Raw genomic sequence first — 18,107 nt, 5'->3', positions numbered from 1 at the left:
CCCCCCCACACACACACATCATGGAAGACCCGCGAGCCGAGGTGAGTGCCGTCGTCACGGCGCTGATCGAAGCGCCGAACGCCGCCGCGCAGCGTGACACGCTGCAGTCCTTCTTTACACCAGACGCATCGTTCGACCACCCGCTGTGTGCCGTGCGCGCATCGCCCAACTCGCGCGACAGCGGCCTCCTGCCCATTTACCAGTGGCTCAAGATCATGTTCGACTCGTCCATCGTCGTCAATAGCGTCGGCTTCGACGAGCACCGCGGCGATAGGCTCTACGTCGACGCGAGCCAGACGCTCAAGCCGAGGGTCTGGCCCCTGAGCAGCATCTACGCACCGGTCGCGAGGCGAGTGGTCTAGTCATTCAACCCTCTACCTCCTCATCACCCCCCGCGCGCCAAATGGGCCAAGCTGACATACCCCCCACCCCCATTTGTCTCGCGCAGACTCGTCGTGGTGCTGCACCTAACGCAAGCACCCGACGGCAAGTACTACATAAAGCGGCAGGAGGACCTATACCAATGGCAGGAGTTGCCCGGCAAAGTCAACCCGCTGCTACCCTGGGCCATCGACACGGTCAAACTCGTTGCTGGCTTCAACTGCGCCATGCTTGCCAAGGTCTTCCAGCTGCTCGGCATCTGGGCCGTCCGAGAGGGAGGTGCACAGGCCAAGGCGCCCAAATGCAGGTGATCACGTCCTTATGTTCATCAACTAATGCGATCTCCATATTCCTCCTCACCGCTACGGTGCCATCTGCGCCACGGCCTCATGCGAATATTACGTCTCAGCCAAATTGTATAGCTTCGTTGCGGCAATATATTTCTGTAAGTTTCTCCATTCTCACAAGCTCAGACCTCGGACGATGTGTTCAACTGCAGAAGGAAAGCGTCGGTCCGACGGGGACAAATGAAGGGCGGCGATGGAGAACGCGAGAGTAGGGACCATTGTTGCCATGTCAGATGGTACGGAAAAATTGCCGCGGACTTGCATAGCATCCACCGCTGTCACTCCAGCGTCCACGACCGGCGCTTCTTTTTAGCAGTCTGCCCCCATCTGGGCTTGTGAGAATCTGCCCCTTTACTCGAGCGACTCCGTTGGCGATAACTACGTTCGCCCAAGGCCCAGCACCTGCCATGGGTGGTCCAAGTCGGGCGATCGCGGAAACGATAGGATTACGTCGATCTCATGGCCGGAGGGAAGCTGCACTGCCGCCATGGAAGCGCGCACATGCGTCTGCGCTGCGCCGAGGTATCCGCGGCATGCTCGCTACTGCGTTGCACCCGCCGGAGCCCGCGCACGCAGCATGCTCCTCTGCTCTCTTTCGTGCAATTCGCGCCGCTGCGGTGCAGTCGGCCAAAACGTGCATAGAATGCGGCACGACCGCCGCCGCCCTTGCGCTTGCATCCACGGATGGCGACGGCGGTGGAGGCGTGTCATACTCGCGCGCAGCTTTCCAGATCTCCACTTCGTCCATAACACGTGAGATGCCCAGCGTAAGCACGCGCCGACCCAAGGGCATGAGCGGCGGGAAGGATATTCCCTCAATGTACATTGCGTCCGACGAGACGTCCGGCCTATCGCGTTGGCGCGTTCGGTGTGCGGCCCTGGATAGTAGTTCTGAGCGTCTTGCCCCGCTTTGTCTTCGAGGTCCATTTGCTTCTTATTTGAGGTTTCTTAAGGCAGTGGAGGTATGGCCGGAGGGTACTCGCGGTGGGGTGCAGGAAAGGCGGGTGATTAGGTAGGTGTTCACGATCGACTCTGTGATATCTATTTTTCAGATGCCCGTATCTGACCAAATAGAAGTAGATATGTGAATCTGGAACTTGAACCGTGAGATAGTAGAGGATCCAGATGGGACCAGGACGCGGTGATAGGCAGTCGAATCACCGTGTAGCAAAGTCCATCACGGACGGCCACCGTCCGCTCCGGTTCGCCTCCGCTTCCTTCTTGCCGCTCGCCATTCTTTTCGGCTCTATGCTGTACATTTTAGAGGCCATGTTCGCTGTTGCGCCAGTCGTGGGAGCATGGGCTGTCCTCTTCAACAGAGTTGAGGGGTTGGGGAGATCACGCCGTCTGAAATCAATACCTCTGTCACAGTCCGCTCTCTCGTGCACGGGGCCGGGGCGGAAGCGAGCAACGCAGTGCCGCTGATACACAGTTACAGCGCCAACTCGACCGAGCTAGCTCTTGCATCACGATTCCACCATTATCAAACACTGCTCCCTCCCCAGCGCCACCGGATCCTCTGCAACAGAGGGAGCGAGACAGACGAAGAGATGAACACTTAACAGACTGTAGTCCATCATCTTTCGCCTGCATGGAGGAGCTGTCGATGTAGCGACGCTTGTTGTGCGAGCTTGAATCGCGCCCTGACTCGGCTCGCCCCGAGCAGCCCTGCCAGTATGAGCTTGGAAGTTGACGAGGCCACCATTCTCAAGGCCTACGGGCTCAAGACCATCGAGCCCGACCGGTGGCACAACACGAACGAAGGCAAAGACGGAGACAGCAACGATGTAGTCGCAACGTTTGACGGAGAGCTGGATCCGCTTAACTTGCGTCCTCGCATGCCGAATAGCAATGATTTTGAGCCGGAATTGCGACCGCAGCTGTCTCTCTCGTCAAAGGCATTCGACGCGAAGGTATTCCTCAGCCAGGTCCATCCCGATGCAACATTTGCCGATCTCAGCAGAGGTGTTATCCATCTAAAGGAGAGTATCGAGCAGCGGTCCGAAGCACTCAAGGTGCTCGTGCAGGACAACTTTGATCGCTTCGTCGCGGTCAAAGCCACGAACGACGGTGTCTTTCGTGAAATGAAAGAGCTGGACCATGGGCCGCTGAAGGAGGGCCAGGAATATGGCACCAAAGAATTGCGAGAGGTCTTGGGTCAAGCGAGCGCCAAGGCAGATCAAGTCTTCATGCCTGTGCTCGAGAACAATCTCAAGGCTGGCAAGCTGAGAAGCACGCTGGGTGTCTTTGAGCGCTCCAAGTTCTTTTTTAACTTGCCCGCCTCGCTTAGGGAGAGCGTCGAAAGTGGCAGGTACGATGTCGCGCTCCGGGACTACCGCAAGGGCAAGTACCTCATGAGCAGCCGGCCAGGGCAGCTGCTGGCATTGCCGTCCACCGCCGACGCGCTCGGCTTGACGTCCGAGCAAGATGCCGCTGGTGGGAATCACATTGACGAGCAGGGAAATGTGCAGAACTCGAAATTGCAGGCACAGCAGAAGCGTGTCTTCGACAAGGTTTGGGGCGCGGCACAGCGTGTCATGACGGAAATGGAGCAGAGGCTCTTTGCGATGCTCAGAGACCCAAAGCGAAGCGTAGATGAACAGCTCAAGACCATCGAGTGAGTGCAGTGTCCGCGGAAGGAAATGATAGGAAATGCTGACTTGCAGAACACCGTGAATCCAACAGGGTTGTACTGGAGATGTCGCCGTCTCAGGACCCGGTCTCTGTCTACCTCGAATCGGAGCGGACGCACGTGCGAGCTTTGATGACCAAGACTTACGACATTTGCGTCTCGCGAGTGGATGGTGAGCATTGAGCCTCCGGTCATCCCATGTGGCTGTGTCTTATCCTGATGCCTCCTTTATCGTAGCCTCGCGAGCGGTAGCAAGCGCGTCAACCTCGGTGACAGACGAAGCAAAGGAGCGAGTGCAAGACCTGCAAACTTGTCTCCGTGAAGTTCGCCGGTCAGATCCCAACTTTGAGGCCATGGCGGGCGGAGCTGCGTGGAAGAACATCAGCATCTTCGTGCGCCGCATGTGTGAAGTCATGCTCCAGAACTTGCCCACCTACTGGCGGGTTGTCAAGCATTACCTTGATGGCAGATTTGTCAAAAAGGTGAGCATCAAAGTCATTTATTTCTGACACACTTTTGCTGAAGCTCGGCTGGTTTCTCTCGCCAGGGCAATGCTTCAACGGGTGTAAATGACCGCATTGCGTCGCAATGCAAATCCTGGGCGCTCGAGAGCATCAATGAATTCTGCTCCCTTCTATCGCATTTTTTCACCCTGACCGACATCAGCATTCTCGTGCGGAGACCGCTCTCCCCGCTCCCGGACTGGGTCCCGATACCTTGCAGCTGCAGTACAGCTGCGACATTCATGCGAACCACACTGGAAGATTTGGGCGACACCATCGCCGAGATGGAGGCACTCAACATTCCTGGGTCTAGCAACCCTTTGCAAAGTCTACTCGTCAATGCGCGCTTTCGCTTCACCGAGGTGCTCTGTCGTCTCTGGCAGGAGGATGCGCAGCAGTTGAGCAGCTTGGAAGAATGGACGCTGGATCCGGTCGAGCCGTCTACGACACTGTTCATCAATGACATCGCCGCATTCCACAAGAGCAACGCGCGACTAGCATACCTTGTCGCGGGTGGTCGAGATTCACTCCCTGGCACAACGCGACCCAAAGAATCGCTTGTCAAATCTGAGTTTGTCTCACGAATCAAGGCCTCATTTGTTGACGCCTTTCGCATATCATTAGAGGGCATGGTCACCTTAGCATTTTCAGACTACAATCCCGTCGACGCTGAGACCACAACGAGCAGGAAGGTGGTAGGCGGCTCCAATATCACCATCGACGTTCGAGAACCAGTGAGTCTTCTACACTCTCTGTCTGATAAGCGGGGCGAGAACGGATCTGACCAGTCTTCGCCGGGCTTCTCCAGGACACGCGTATACTCTTGAGCATCACGAACGTGTCGCAAATTCAACAGACACTCATACCGAGCCTGCTCAAGCAGTTCAGTGAGGCGTTTCAGACATCAGTCACGACCGAGCAAAAACAGCTCAAGGAGCTGGCACAACGAGTCGATCGAACATTGTTCGAAGATTTCGTAAAGCGGAAAGGAACATCCATCTGCAAGATTCTCAAAGACGGCATCCTGCACAGCGGCATCGACTGGCGCACACTACCCAAGCCGACTGAGGTGAACCCTTTTATCTACGATGCGCTCTTGGCGATGGTGCAGGTGCATGCGCAGATCCGAGCGGTTGCGAAGCAGCTTGTGGATCGCGCCATCACCAATTTGCTAGACCAGCTCGCGCGCGAAACGCTCAAGGCTTTCCAGCAGGTCCAGGTTTTTGGGATGGGCGGCATGCTGCAGGCGACGCTCGAGATCGAGTTCATCCACCAGACCCTCTCGCCCTTCGTCTCACCTAGCGCGGAACAGACACTGAAGCAGCTGTACGAGACGATTAGTGAGCGATATCAGCGCAAGTCTCCGGACGAGACGGAGCTGCTAAAGCAAGAGCTGGAAACTGTGAAGAAGACGCTAGTCGCAAGTCGCAAGGCTACAGCACTGCAATTCCTGTGCTTCAGAAGGACTCGCAGCAGCAAGGAGAAGGAGGAGAGTAGCTCATCGCGAAGTAAGGAAAGAAGGGAATAGCATCATCGTGTTGAGCTGCAGTGTACATGCGCAATGTCATTCAACGAATCCGACGACCTCCTCCTCCGGTTCGTTCGCTGCTTCTGCCAGACGCCTCGCGAGCACATCTCCACGATGAGCATGATCTCGTCCTTGCGAACGCTCACGGCTGAGCCCATGACTAGAGGAACGCTGCTTATCTTTGTCTTTGCCCGTTGTGACGGACTGGCTACGCTGCCGCTTCTGCCGGCCGTCTGGACGCTTGCGCACACGTTGCATGGTGACAATTTCTTCCCCGTCTGCACCCGTCTCGATCTGAACATGCGAAAGAGAGGTCAGAAAGAGCTGCAGAACGGAAAGCTCGCACAGCGGACTCACGACCTCCTCTTCTTCCCACTCTGTCTCTGACTGTGGCTCAGCACTTCGCTTGGAGCGTTCTCGTCTGTGTGTGCTGCCGTCTGCGTCTTCGCCATCTGAAAGGCCCTCGAGTGCAGGTGGAGGTTTGACAACAATGATGGGTGTCGGTCCGCTCAAGTCCATACCAATCTGTTCTCCATATTCGACGGCAGTGATGTTCCTCTTGATTGCAAAAGCTTCACGCAACTGCAGTGGTTGGTTCTTCTCCTCCCGCTGCCACTTTGTTTTGATCTGCCGACGATCGCGTCCTGGGAATAGCCGAGCGATCATCTCAAAGTCCGTGCCCCACATCGAGACAGCCTGATGCAGAGAAGGGGTCAGCGGCGAATCGCACAAGAGGGACGCGTTAGTGGTTCGACGTACTTCTAGGAATCTCATCGTCTCTTCAGCAGTCCACCGATTGACATGTTTCCTCTTGGAGTAGCTGGCGCTGTTGCTGAAGTCCTGGTCTTCCCGCTCTTCGACAACCTCTGCATCATCGTATTCGTCCGCATCCACAGCTCTGTTGATCTGAAGACTCGCTTCGTCGACGACAATCTTCCCATCGACAATCCGTGTACGAACGGCGTGCTGACTACGGCGGAAGGTGTGGCTCGCTTCGGATGGTGCAGTGGAGCCTGCCATTGATGGCCGATCATCTTCGTCCTCCTCTTCGTCATAGTCGTTGCTGCGTGCGGAGCGCGCCCGTGATGCAGATTCGTCGTCAATGTCACCCACAATCTCTTCCTCTTCCTCTTCATTGTAGCGCCTATTTCCAGCGCCATTGCCCGTGTTGGTTTGCTGAGCTTGTCCCTCATCTGTCTCAGGAAGAGGGAACTTGCCCTTCGTCTTAACGTTCCTGTACACGCGAGCCAGCTGGAAGGTCCTGGGTCTTGGCCGACCCATTTTGTAGTTGATTGGAGTTAGGCTGTCAATGCTGATTTTGAATGGATCTGGACGAGAAGCATCTTCCCCATGCACCTTGACATACTCCTCCCATTCTCTCTCCTCGTCGGAAATATTTTCGATCGCGTCGGCCAGCTCGGATTTTTTCTGCTGCAGTATTCGATCTTGTTTCGCTGCTTTCATCTTGTCCCTGCTTTCGTCGTCGCTGTTCTCGGCCTGCTCTTCGGGATACTCTTTGATCCACTTCTGGCGATCTGCAAGGTATTGACTCTTGAGAGCAGCTGCCTCCTCCTCAAATTCCTCCCGATCGGGGGAAGACAGCGTCTTCCACTCATAGGCAATATTGGCGGTCAAATCCACCGAGTTCAAGGTCGGGTTAGCGACTTGTCGATCTGCTCGAACAGAGGCGAAGAGGGAGTATGCAGACGGCGGACGCTTGGGCTCGTGCGGCTTTCTTGATCTCCGCCCTTTCCTCGTTTTTGTCCCCTCTGGCTCTTCAAAGACATCTTTCTTCTTTGATGGCGCAGCTCTCCTTTTGCCATTTGGATGGCTTTTTGCAGTAGATTCAGCCGCATTCAGGCCCGAACTGTCGTCAGAGCCGCTCTCCTCAGCTGGTTGCTCTGCCATAGCACTGTGGTATGCCTGTCTGGCCTCCCCCGCTTTCTGGTGCCACGGAGCCCGCTCTTGGGCGGTCATCTTCCGCCAATTGGCTCCAATAGTCTTTGCCAAGTCAGCGAATGACCTGTCTGGATCCTCCTCGCGCAGCCGTCTGCGCGCGGATTGTGAGTAGAGCATGTACGGAGAAAGCGGTTTCTTGATCTGATTTCGCCGACTCTTCGAGCTTGCATAAAATTTGTGCTCGCTGTTCGACTCGGATTCGGTGCTTTCGGACTCCTGATGATCCTGATGGTGATCAGTATGGCCCTTTTCGCCAAGATTTCCACTGAGGGCGAGCATCGTCAACCCCTGTGAAGCCGCCAATCTCTCATCTACATCCTTTTCCTTTTCCCCTTCCTCTTCCTCTTCCTCTTCCTCCTCGCTTGCTGGGGCCTCGCGGGGGGCCAAAGCCTTCGACGCCGCATTTGTGTGAGAACGTAGAGATGCAGCAACATGCAAAGTCGCGTTCTTTCGTTGGAGGGCTGATCCCGCTTCCCGAACTGATGGACCGGCCTCCTCTGATAACGCGTCAGGTGCACGCTCCGAGGCGGGAATATGTGATGCGTTCTCTCCGCGTTCGTCTGTATGAACGGCTCGATTGCGGGAAACATGTATTGCTGAGGGGGGCGTTTGGCCGGACCTGGACGCCCCCGGTGCTACCCTTGAAGCGGCTGTAGGAGCCTTTGATGTTTCTGGAGTGGCACTGGGAGCTTGGTTCTGCGTCGCTTGCTGCCGTGCCTGGGATGGCCCCGCAGCTTCAGAATAGGCTGACAAAACGCCTGCATCCGGTGCTGGCGTCCTGCTCAAGGCTCTGGATACTGACCGGGCTTTGTGTATCCCCTCCGTGCCTGGAGGCCGGAGATTTCCCATCGGGACAGCTCCCGCTGTGGCCCTGTCGCCCCTGCCAGGTCCATTTGTACGTCGGGCGGCGGCGGCGGCAGCAGCAGTGGCACCAGCAGCAGCAGATGTAGCCGGGATGACCAGACCAGGGCCGCTGCGCAGCTTTATCAAAGGGGCTTCAGGCGCGCTGACGGATGGCGGACGGAGAGAAGTGCTTCCACAGTTGGGCTCGGTTCCAGAGGGCTTGGGGTGCGAAGAAGCCGCTGACGGACCGCTAGAGGTCGGCACCAATGAGCTGGCGACTCGCGGCGGCGCGCGAAGCGGCCCAGCAGGTAAGTCGAGCTCCGAATCATCTTCGCGAAAGTTTCCTGATGGTGGCAGCAAGCTGACCGGGTCCTTCGATGGACCCGGCCTGCTTGAAGGTACTGAAACTGACACTGATGCTGGCGACTCAGCTGAGGAGCTGGGTGTGGATGGTTGCGACCGTTTTGGCGCCACACCACGCGTGATGATTGGCTTGAAGCGCGAGCCTGCCTTTTCGAGACGTGAAGACATGGTGCCGAGACGCTTCCCGACAGCTGCTGCTGCACTCAAAGATGCCGCCGCTTGAAGGGTCCCGGTTTGCGAGGAAATGTTGAGGATGCTTGCTGTCCGAGCGAGCTGCTTGATGGCCTTGGATATATACAGAACGTGGCACCAATACGTGTAGCGTGACTGTGTGTTATCAATTTCGCTCACACTTTCAATCACTTTTATGGCTGACATCGGCGTCTTTCCCAATTGACCTCGGCGTCTTTTCCCTTTGTTCCGCCCGCTTTCACACCATCCACGTCTTACGATCGCAAATGCTCCCCGCACTAGACTTGGACCCATTGGCGCGTGGGGATGATGAAGGCACGGCCCTTGAATGATGAATGAGGCTCAAAGTAAGCTACAATGCTGGAGACGCATCTTCGCCTGTTGTGTCGCTTCGCTAGATTCGAGGTAGGGACGTGCGACGCAAGTTAGAAGGCTCTCATGGCGCAAGATCAGCGGCTTGCGCTGCTCTGGCGGTGTAGAGGTCACCATCGTTACCATTACCAAGACCCAACCAGCTGGGCCCAGAGCCCTGCTCGCCCTTGCCTCCTCCGAGGTGTGGCAGGTCTTCGCTCATGGGCGTGAACTTGAGACCTCCAAACGCGCCCTGTCCTCGTCTGCTGCTCGCATCGCGAGACGAGCGCCGCGAATGCGTAGGGCTTTCGCCTGCATCTGACTCTGCGTCCGTATCTGAGAAGCCAAGCGGACCCTCGACACCGATACCAGATACCATTCCAAAGCTGTCTCGGCTGTCGTCAATCTCTTCTTCATATTCTTCCTCCCCGTCGGACCCCATGCCGTTGGATAACCCTTTTGGCAGTAGGGATGTGTCTAGCTGTGAGATCATGCCAGAGTCAACACCGCTGGAGGCACCCGAAGCTGCCGCATGCTCCTTTTCTGTACCTTCGATGCCAGGGGTGTTTGATGCTGCTGCTTGAACGCGCGCAAAGCTGCCGCCCGTTCGAGCCCAAAGCTCATCTGCTTCCAGCCTGGCATCGCTGGCCGTGCGTGCCCGATGGCGGAGAAGCGTCTCTGCATCGTACGTCCCTGGGCTCAGTAGTGGAGCCGGGCTGCTGGCAAAAGCCGTGTTGTTGACACCCAAGCGAAGTCGTTGAGAACTCGAGCGGCTGAGTGACCTTCCGACTTTGACTCTTACTCTCCGCTTTCTCAAGCCTAGTGAGGGGTGCAGTGGTTGGGACCCACTCGGTAAGCCGAATGAGTGGAACGGGGGTAGGTTGGCATATGGACTCACCGAGCGTTCGGAAGACCGCGTAGCCGGCAAAGTCCAAGAGCCCGATGGTGAGTAGTGGCAGCGCAACGGCCAGGGACAGCAATCTGGAAATCGGAGGGATGAGAGCCAACCCCGGTGGTAGCGGTGGATTGAGGATGGTCTTCCAATCAAGTGACCTGACAGCGTCGGCAAAGATCTGCCTAGCGTTGCCTTCATAGCAGACGTTTCCTCCCAGCCCCACGCTGTCGAACCACGCCTGAACAGAGAGGATCAAGGTCTGCAGGATGTCGACTATAGTATGTTGCGCCATGGCGACTGCCGCCGATGGTGCCGTGAGCCTTGAAATGCCTTGGCAGTTTCTATTGATGAGCCTTTTGGGCAGCGGGGAGATCGTGACTGGGCCCACAGCTTCGATTAACGTAGCTGGCACCCGTCCGCAGAGAGCAGGAAGATCGAGTCGCCACGAAGCAACGACGTTGATTTGCAGAATGTACTGCGTCCCGCGCCGGATCAAGGTACTGACCCTTGTCCAAGATTGGCACGATGATAATTTGGCATGCCAAGCGAGTCGTGCAGTGAATCCAAACCTGGAGGTCTGGTGGGCCGAGAGTCGGCGTGGCGCTGCTGCGGAGTCTGGAGGATGCGCGTTTGTGTTGGCGTGTGCGCATGTGCATGCGCGATTACAGTACAGCGAGAGCGGGAGAGGAGTCAGCTCGAGATGGATAAAAAGTCCACTCGACAGGCAACGCCGTCATCATCGCAGGCATTGCGTATCCTTCAAAGTACATCTCAATCATCGCTTTTACTCACCTGCAGTCTGCTTGCTGCACCGGCACAAACTGTGCACATCGACCTCCTACCTTTCTACTTCTCACGTTCAATCTGCACTCCTTACGCCGTCTCCTTTATCGCCCCCTTCGTCCAACATCAATCGCTCTCAACTCTCCGACCACTTTCTCTCATCGTCTACATTCTTGCACGAAACAGCTCTAGAACGTCTCCCATACTCCGACCCTACTAGCCAGTCACGATCAAGTTGAGCTGCAACCATCATCACATCCATAATGGCGTCATCATCTCTTCCCATTCTTTCACCCCTTGTGACGCGAATCCTCGAAGTGTCTGGCTTCTCCTCGGACCTCAAGACCCGTGACATATCCTCCATATTTGCAACTTGGGAAGATGATAGAGGCGGGTTCAAGATCAAATGGGTGGATGATACTACTGTGCTCATCATCTTTGCCGATCCTGCAACTAGTGAGGATGCTCGCTTGGATATTTGCGCATTCTGCAAGTACCTTATTTTAATCTTTGGTAACTGCTTGATTTTGTACAGCCAAGAAGGCGTATCTGAATACCCTCTTGAATTTTCCTCCGGCATTGATTGACGCTTCTGGTAAGAGGGCATCGATAAAGCCGTACGATGGCGACGATGCATCAACAGTCATTGCTTCGGTCCACCGTCGCACACGTTCACGATCAAATGCGGCAAATCTTGCCGGGTTTCCTAACTCTCCGAGCCAGGGTACAAGTAGCCTTCCGGGTGGGGTAGCTTCCTCACCACAGACGCGACATCGCCACACAGGCAGCAATGTCTCGATCAGCACCCTTTCCACTGCTGGTAGCCTTTCTCGAGCAATGGGATCGTCGTTTAAGCAAGGCCATTTGCGACATCCGTCTGGGTCAAATCCATCCTCCTTGCCACCTAAACCCATCGCAGCAGCGCTCTATGACGCAGCGAATGGTGGTCCGAGCCCGGCTCACCACCTTTCAAATACGGCACGCGAGCAGGGAGTACCGCTGCCTCTAGCTGCCGGCGCGGCTAGTACATCTGGTCGCAGTACATTGTCGAAGGATGCGGTCGGCGAGATCGATATCATGAGCGGCACGGAAGATGCGTCGGGAAGCAATGGGAGGGGCACACAGGCCTCTCAAGCTGGACGCGTGGGCGACGCCGGCAAGCGGCTAGTCGCTGGAGCGTTGGGCGTCCGGCATCCTGGGTTGGAGTCAAGAGCGGATGGCAAATGGTCTCCCAGCGCGAGTGACGCTGGGTCTGCACCTGCTTGTGGCGACACTTCGGCAGCCGCGTCTCTACCACAGGGCATGGATGATCTTACCATTCGCTGATTATGCAGTGCTCCAATATCCAACCCGCTGCGCATCGCATTCTACTAGCAGCGCTTCTGACTCAACGACTGAGTGCATATCAGCATTTAGGAACATCTCCTCTAGCAGTGGCCAGCCCAACGCGCTTAGGTGTCGCCACCTTCGAATGGGGTCCTGTAATCAGCACTGCGCTGTGTATATTAGCTGTCTACACCAGTCCTGCATGCAGCATGCAAATCAGTGTACAGCGAAGCGTAACCACGGACCACTCCTGCGTACTTCTGACGGGGCGAAGCCCACATACCGTAGGGCTCACAGATCACACGTTTCATCGCGTTTGGTGCATGGCCCACGTTCCTCGCGCAGCAAACCCTTCCGTCGGTGTACATTTGATATCACAACCCTACGAAGACTGGTGATCGCCTGGGCGTGCCGAGCGGTTAGCCAACTTGACCCTCTCTATCACCCGGCCCGAGAGGGAACCCTGAGGCAGTTGGCACCGAGGCAAGATGTTTCCTTTTTCTTTCTTTTTCGCAAGCTCTCTCCACTCACGCAAAAAGAAATAACTTCATGGTGCTGACTGCGGAAAGAGGAAGATTTTTTTTTGCTTCGGTCTGGGGCTGCCAATTGATCAACCCCCTTCTCCGCAGCTGCCCGCTGCCCGCAGCTCAGGATCCTCCAATCTTCTGACTTCTCGTCCATTGCACCCGAGTCACTCGCCGTGCTCATCACTGCAACCATCACACGCTCTCGCCTTCCCGTTCTCGCTGCTGGAGAAGCGCCTTAGAGAGAGCAGCCCCTAGTTGCAAGTGCGCACAAGTTAGTCCAGCCAGCGTAGCATTGATCGTCTCGCCCCAGCTGGGAACTCTCCGCCTTCTCCGCCGGCACTCCACCCTATTTTTTCTTTTCTTCCTGGATTGGTTTATCAGACTGCCAACCATCGGAAAGAGGCATTACGATCAGCACAGCGTGCACAGGTTATTCAGTGTTTCTGAGCGTAGCGTACCATTGCTGGTACGTGCTTCCACCACGCAGGGACGCTGGTTCTGCGTAGAACACTCCTTTGAGCTCTCATTCGCTGGAAGAGCTCGAACGAGCGTCGCATCGCAGTCAACATGGCGCCAACGTCCGAGCAGGCTTTTGCAGCCTGCGTGGACGGCAATCTTGGTGCGCTGCAGGATGCTTTAAATGGGGACAATGCAGTTCGTGTCAACGAGCAGAGTGAGTAAAGATGTCGGAACTGTCACACGACACAGACTTCACATATGCTGAACACTCGGCGTCTTCGACTTATCCTGCATACTTTTGACCTGCCTGACGGTTGCGATGGAACAGATGCTGAAGGGATGAGCTTGATCAAGGCGGCTGTGCTGCACGAGCAAGTGCCATTGGTCCAGGAGCTACTTGCTAGAGGTGAGATGCTGGCATCGCCTTTTAAAGCGTCGCCTCTTTGTGTGTCACCTTTTCTAATACTTCGTCTTCCCCTGCTATAGGCGCCGACTACTCTGAGGTCATTGAGCTCGAACAGGCGCAGCAACACCCGCAGATCTCAGCTATGCTCCTCTCCCATCACCAGCATGTGACCAGGGCACCGGAAGGCGAACAATCTGCTTTTGACCCACATGGAGGCCAACCCATGGCTGATGGCTCAGTCAACTACATGCATGCATCGTCGTATTCGCAACAGGGCGGACCGATATACCCGGGGATGCAGCCACATTTCATGTCCGACGGTTCTGGCCCCTACTTTTTCCCACCTGGCAACACGGCTGGGCCGCAAGGCCAGCCCTACTCCGGCATGCCGAACGGCGCGGGTCCTTTCCCCTTCGCGCAACAAGCGCCGCCGCTAGAGCAACACGCGAACGACCCCACATCCGCAATGCACAATCTGCCTCCGCCCGACGTCGCCAAGAATATTCCTTGCAAATTTTTTCCGAATTGCCGATACGGAGATCAGTGCGTCTTCCAGCACCCTGCAGGCGGCGTCTCTCCCGTTGCTCCTTCCAATGGCCCCACTGCTTCTGGCCAGGCACCTACTCAGCACTTGTCCAGCCCATCTTTGAATGGCTCTGCCCCAGCTTCTATGTCTCCCAATGGCGCACCCTCTTCCATGCATTCTCCGACACCCGGCGTGAGCTCACCAGTTCCGAACGGAGCCCCGATGTTCTTCCAGCCTCCACCAGGGTATGGCTACGCTCCTCCTTTCGGAGGGCCTGCTCAGCCATTCTATGTTGGGCCGCCCATGCACATGCAGTACCCGCATGGCTGGCCGATGCCCATGCAATTTATTCCTCCGCACCTTCAAGTGCCTCCTCAGCAAGAACAGCCACAGCAGCAGAGTTCGCAGCAGCCACAACCTGAGCGCTCGTCGTTCGATGCACAGCAGACTGGCGCTGTTGCAACGCAGGAGCAGAGTCAGAGTTCCACACCTGAAGCGGCGGCAGAGCAAGAGCAAGGGCAGGTTTCAGGCGAGCAGGAGCATTCGTTAGCCACCCAAGCGCCAGACTCGTCGGGGACGGCAGCCCCATCTCCCAGCAAAGCAGATGAGCAGGGAGAGGGCGCGACGCAGGCCTTTGGCTCTTACCTGCAATCAACCGCTGTACCCTTCGAGCCTTCTTCAGCGTCTACTATGGCAATGATGAACATGGTCCAGCAACCTTTCATGGGTCAAAATGGGGGAGGCTTCTACACACGCGGGAAACCGAGTCGGCGAGGCGGTTCAGCAGGTACTGGTGCCTTCTCGGGTAAGCGCAGCAACGTCGAGCGGCCGCCGTGCGTCTTTTTCATCCGGTCCAAGTGCAGGTATGGCGAGGAGTGCTTGTTCCCACACGTGCTGCCAGATGGCACAGATGCACGAGGTCCAAATGCACCGCACAGGAACAGGTCTGCAGAGGACGCGACCAATGCCAAGACGGCGGCCAAGGCCGCCGCGAAGGCGAAGGCGGCGAGCAACGTGGCTTTGAGCACATCTGACACGGCGCCTTTGACAAGCGCAGCTGCCAAGAACACCTGCCTTCCGACCAACGAAAACAAGGCCGAACTTCCGACAACGCTAGCAGCTGCGGAAGCAGCTGCAGTTTCGGAGAAAAAGGCTTCTAGCGGCGCTCCCGCTGTGGTGTCCTCAAGCTCGGCAGCGCAAGCACCAACTGCTTCGCAGCGTGGCTTCAACCACGGAACTTTCCCGCGTGGTGCAGGCCCCGCGCGGTCTGCAGGGCGCGGTGGGGCTACGGCCCATGGCGGTGCCAGTCATGCAGCCAAGAAGGCCGCTCATCAGCAACGCGTGCCAAACGGTGATGACTTCCCGGCTCTTCCTTTCTCGCCGGTCGTTTCCGCTCCCGACACACCGCCCCTGGGCTCCACGACGACCGTCGCTCATGTCAACGGTGACGCGTCTGAAGCCTCCCCACCAGCTGCTGCTGCGCCTGCTTCGGCGGCACCGAAGTTCAACTTCTCGGCCATTTTATCCGCACCTGCGCCGGTAAAGTCTGTCAAGGTTCCCGAGACTTCCGAGAAGGCTGAGAAAGATGCAAGCAACACCAATAACGAGGTAGCCGCAGACGACAAGGCTGAGAAGGAGCAGGGCCAGACCGCTGCTCCACGATCGGCCGCCGAGGTGCTGGCCAGTGCCACTGCTAATGCCGCTCCGGCAGCAGCTGCAAATTCGATGAGCTCCCAGCCTGCAGCCAAAAGCACACCTCATGTGAACGGCTCTGCTGAGACCAAGCCTACCGAGAAGGCCAAGCCGCAACCAAATGCCCATGGTAAGAAGCCCTCGACGTTGAATGGTCACGCCGCTCGAACATCACAAGCGCGTGCTCCCAACGGAGTCGCACACAACGGGCATCACAAGCAACAGCAGCACTCCAAGGCAATGGGAGCACCCCCTGCCCTAGATGATGACTTCACGCCCGTGAAGGGCAAACACGCAGCTAAGCGCAGCAGCGTCCTCCCCACGAAAGGCATAAATGTTGCCAACGCCGTACCACCTTCACAGGAGGACTCCATGGCCTCTTCTGCAGCGCAACCAGACCTCGCGACGAACACCGCCAAAGCAGTCATGGTTTGAGCTCTGTCCCATTATCCGCCCTGCCCCTCTTTGTGCATTTCCGTTCCAACACTCAGCCCAGGCTGTTCGATCCGATTCACTTTTAAGACGTTCTCTATCCGTCGGCAGCTTGCAAGAGTTTCCCTTTCTATCACTCATTTCGAAAAACACTCAGCAAATCAGCATGGATCTCCCTCGGGCCCCCTGCCGATCTTTTAGCGATCGGCCGGCATCAGCGACATTGGTCGTGTACATATAGCACCAAAACAGACTTACTCTAATCGGACATCTTGAGATGCGCGGGCCCTCCGGCCATCGGATCGGCTCGCCGGGCAACTGCTCGACACTGCAAGAGAGCGGGCACCGCGCACCTAGCTGTTCTGTTCATCACCATCGTAGAACGTTGGCCGGTCATCAGGCAGACGCAAAACTCTCTTCAAAAGCTTGACCTCTCTTCGGCCAGGGGCAGCACACAATCTTCCCACCTCTCTTCTCCCATTGATTAAGGACCACCACCATCTTCTTCATCACTCATCATGCGCATGACGGCCACCCCAGACGCGTGATCGTGCCTCTCGCGACCCACCCGTCCTAATGCTGCTTGCACTGGGACGCGCTCACATGCATCAAGGCTGCATTTTGCTCGTTGTCGCAGGTGTTCGCACAGCTTTTTTCCATCTCTTTCACTCGGTGGTCATTGCTTCCACTTGGTCACTGCTTTGGCTTCCCTCTGTGCGCATGATGTAACATTCAATATGCACTATACACATGACAAGTTGCATAATCTGTTCTGCACAGCACAGGCCCATGGGTATACATGAGCAAGTCCATGTGACACCTGACTTCGACTTGAAAAATATTGCCGTCTGTTGTTGGTGCTGCAATCAGTTCGCGAGACAGCTATACCAATATTCCGAAGGAGATAAAGGGTATTCCGGAATTGCCGTCTCGACGTGTCAGTACTTAACGTATGGCATATCACACGGCCGACCGTCAGGTAGGCGCAAGAGTGTTGTGGACGGGCTCCTTATGCTACGACGAGGCTGCATACATTAGGATTGAGCAGTTGTTTAACTTGTGACCCCCTGGGCGTCTTGACGCACAAACTCGTGATGGCTGACCAGATCGACAAGTCGGGCGGCGTCCATCAGGGCAGGGCACAAGTTTTGGGTCGGTTTTGCGCCATTCATTTCAAAGACAAACATTGGCTTTTCATCTATGTAGGTCAGGAGGATGTCGCCTTGGTTAAACTCTGTGCCCTAAGGATCGAGCCCCAAATAAATATCGTCGAGTCCCGAGAACAAAAGGAGTTCACAGAACGCTCTCCGTGGACCATCTCTGGGCGGCTTCAGTGTAATCCGCAAGCTACGACCGCGCGAGTCAAGAACAGAACTGGGGTCAAAAAGGAGTCACGTGTAAATATTTTGCGTCGGGCGCTGCGAAGGGAATAACTGCATCTCCGCTCTGCGACCACCTCAATGGTCGTATTTATGAAGTCATCGGTTGAGTTGCAAAACCCTGCATGCTCGTGGAAAGGATGCTTCACTATGTCGGACGTTTGTGTTGAAGACATGCATGCGTAGGTTTCCAAGGACGTGATCGGTCACCTTTGTGATACCTATTCTGAAACGCTAGAACCAAAGGTTACCGCAGTGAAGCTCAATCCAACGGCGAACAAAGCTCCATATACGAAGGATCCGCCGCATACGAGCGCGTCGTGCGTTCGCCCACTTACTCATGACTAGTCACTGCCGAATATAAGCCCTTGATGGATCAATCAAAGAAAGTTTCAAGGAAGCGCATGCGCCGAGCAAGACGCAATTTTTTGACCCTCCAATCGGCCCCGTTGGGTGTATTTGGGCGTCACAGACTTAGTAGGCCGAATGAGACGATATGACTCTTGCACCATCGATGTTGGGAGGAAGTATGCATAGTGTTGCTTGTGTTGAGGTGTCTCTGCTCAGTGACGAACAGACGGGC

At 56.2% G+C, this 18,107-nt stretch overlaps 7 protein-coding genes across 7 annotated transcripts; 4 read left to right on the top strand and 3 right to left on the bottom strand.

Moving 5' to 3' along the window:
- Positions 1 to 846, top strand: K437DRAFT_258245 (uncharacterized protein). Its single transcript, XM_013386307.1, has 2 exons — positions 1 to 349; positions 449 to 846. Exons 1-2 carry the CDS (start codon positions 21 to 23, stop codon positions 690 to 692), a joined length of 573 nt encoding a protein of 190 aa, XP_013241761.1. The 5' UTR covers positions 1 to 20; the 3' UTR covers positions 693 to 846.
- Positions 807 to 2,029, bottom strand: K437DRAFT_275433 (uncharacterized protein). Its single transcript, XM_013386306.1, has one exon. The coding sequence runs from the start codon at positions 1,653 to 1,655 to the stop codon at positions 1,269 to 1,271; it is 387 nt and encodes a 128-aa protein (XP_013241760.1). The 5' UTR covers positions 1,656 to 2,029; the 3' UTR covers positions 807 to 1,268.
- A 219-nt stretch (positions 2,030 to 2,248) lies between these two features.
- On the top strand, positions 2,249 to 5,815 carry K437DRAFT_249526 (uncharacterized protein). The gene is made up of 6 exons (XM_013386305.1): positions 2,249 to 3,345; positions 3,414 to 3,532; positions 3,598 to 3,842; positions 3,908 to 4,597; positions 4,672 to 5,685; positions 5,749 to 5,815. Exons 1-5 carry the CDS (start codon positions 2,405 to 2,407, stop codon positions 5,389 to 5,391), a joined length of 2,715 nt encoding a protein of 904 aa, XP_013241759.1. The 5' UTR covers positions 2,249 to 2,404; the 3' UTR covers positions 5,392 to 5,685; positions 5,749 to 5,815.
- On the bottom strand, positions 5,410 to 9,181 carry K437DRAFT_173035 (uncharacterized protein). The gene is made up of 3 exons (XM_013386304.1): positions 6,151 to 9,181; positions 5,749 to 6,087; positions 5,410 to 5,685 (listed from the first exon to the last, which is right to left on the bottom strand). Exons 1-3 carry the CDS (start codon positions 9,040 to 9,042, stop codon positions 5,428 to 5,430), a joined length of 3,489 nt encoding a protein of 1,162 aa, XP_013241758.1. The 5' UTR covers positions 9,043 to 9,181; the 3' UTR covers positions 5,410 to 5,427.
- On the bottom strand, positions 8,982 to 10,511 carry K437DRAFT_173061 (uncharacterized protein). Its single transcript, XM_013386303.1, has 2 exons — positions 9,998 to 10,511; positions 8,982 to 9,918 (listed from the first exon to the last, which is right to left on the bottom strand). The coding sequence occupies exons 1-2, from the start codon at positions 10,284 to 10,286 to the stop codon at positions 9,185 to 9,187; spliced, it is 1,023 nt and encodes a 340-aa protein (XP_013241757.1). The 5' UTR covers positions 10,287 to 10,511; the 3' UTR covers positions 8,982 to 9,184.
- Positions 10,512 to 10,743: 232 nt separating this feature from the next.
- K437DRAFT_295591 (uncharacterized protein) lies at positions 10,744 to 12,351 on the top strand. Its single transcript, XM_013386302.1, has 2 exons — positions 10,744 to 11,233; positions 11,313 to 12,351. Exons 1-2 carry the CDS (start codon positions 11,041 to 11,043, stop codon positions 12,101 to 12,103), a joined length of 984 nt encoding a protein of 327 aa, XP_013241756.1. The 5' UTR covers positions 10,744 to 11,040; the 3' UTR covers positions 12,104 to 12,351.
- Positions 12,352 to 13,010: 659 nt separating this feature from the next.
- K437DRAFT_172936 (uncharacterized protein) lies at positions 13,011 to 16,522 on the top strand. The gene is made up of 3 exons (XM_013386301.1): positions 13,011 to 13,303; positions 13,418 to 13,495; positions 13,576 to 16,522. Exons 1-3 carry the CDS (start codon positions 13,198 to 13,200, stop codon positions 16,146 to 16,148), a joined length of 2,757 nt encoding a protein of 918 aa, XP_013241755.1. The 5' UTR covers positions 13,011 to 13,197; the 3' UTR covers positions 16,149 to 16,522.
- The last annotated feature ends 1,585 nt before the right edge of the window (positions 16,523 to 18,107 follow it).

Source organism: Tilletiaria anomala, assembly GCF_000711695.1.
Source record: "Tilletiaria anomala UBC 951 chromosome Unknown K437scaffold_79, whole genome shotgun sequence".
NCBI lineage: Eukaryota > Fungi > Basidiomycota > Exobasidiomycetes > Georgefischeriales > Tilletiariaceae > Tilletiaria > Tilletiaria anomala.
Note: the sequence above shows the minus strand (reverse complement) of the source record. Positions and strands in the feature narration are given on the sequence as shown.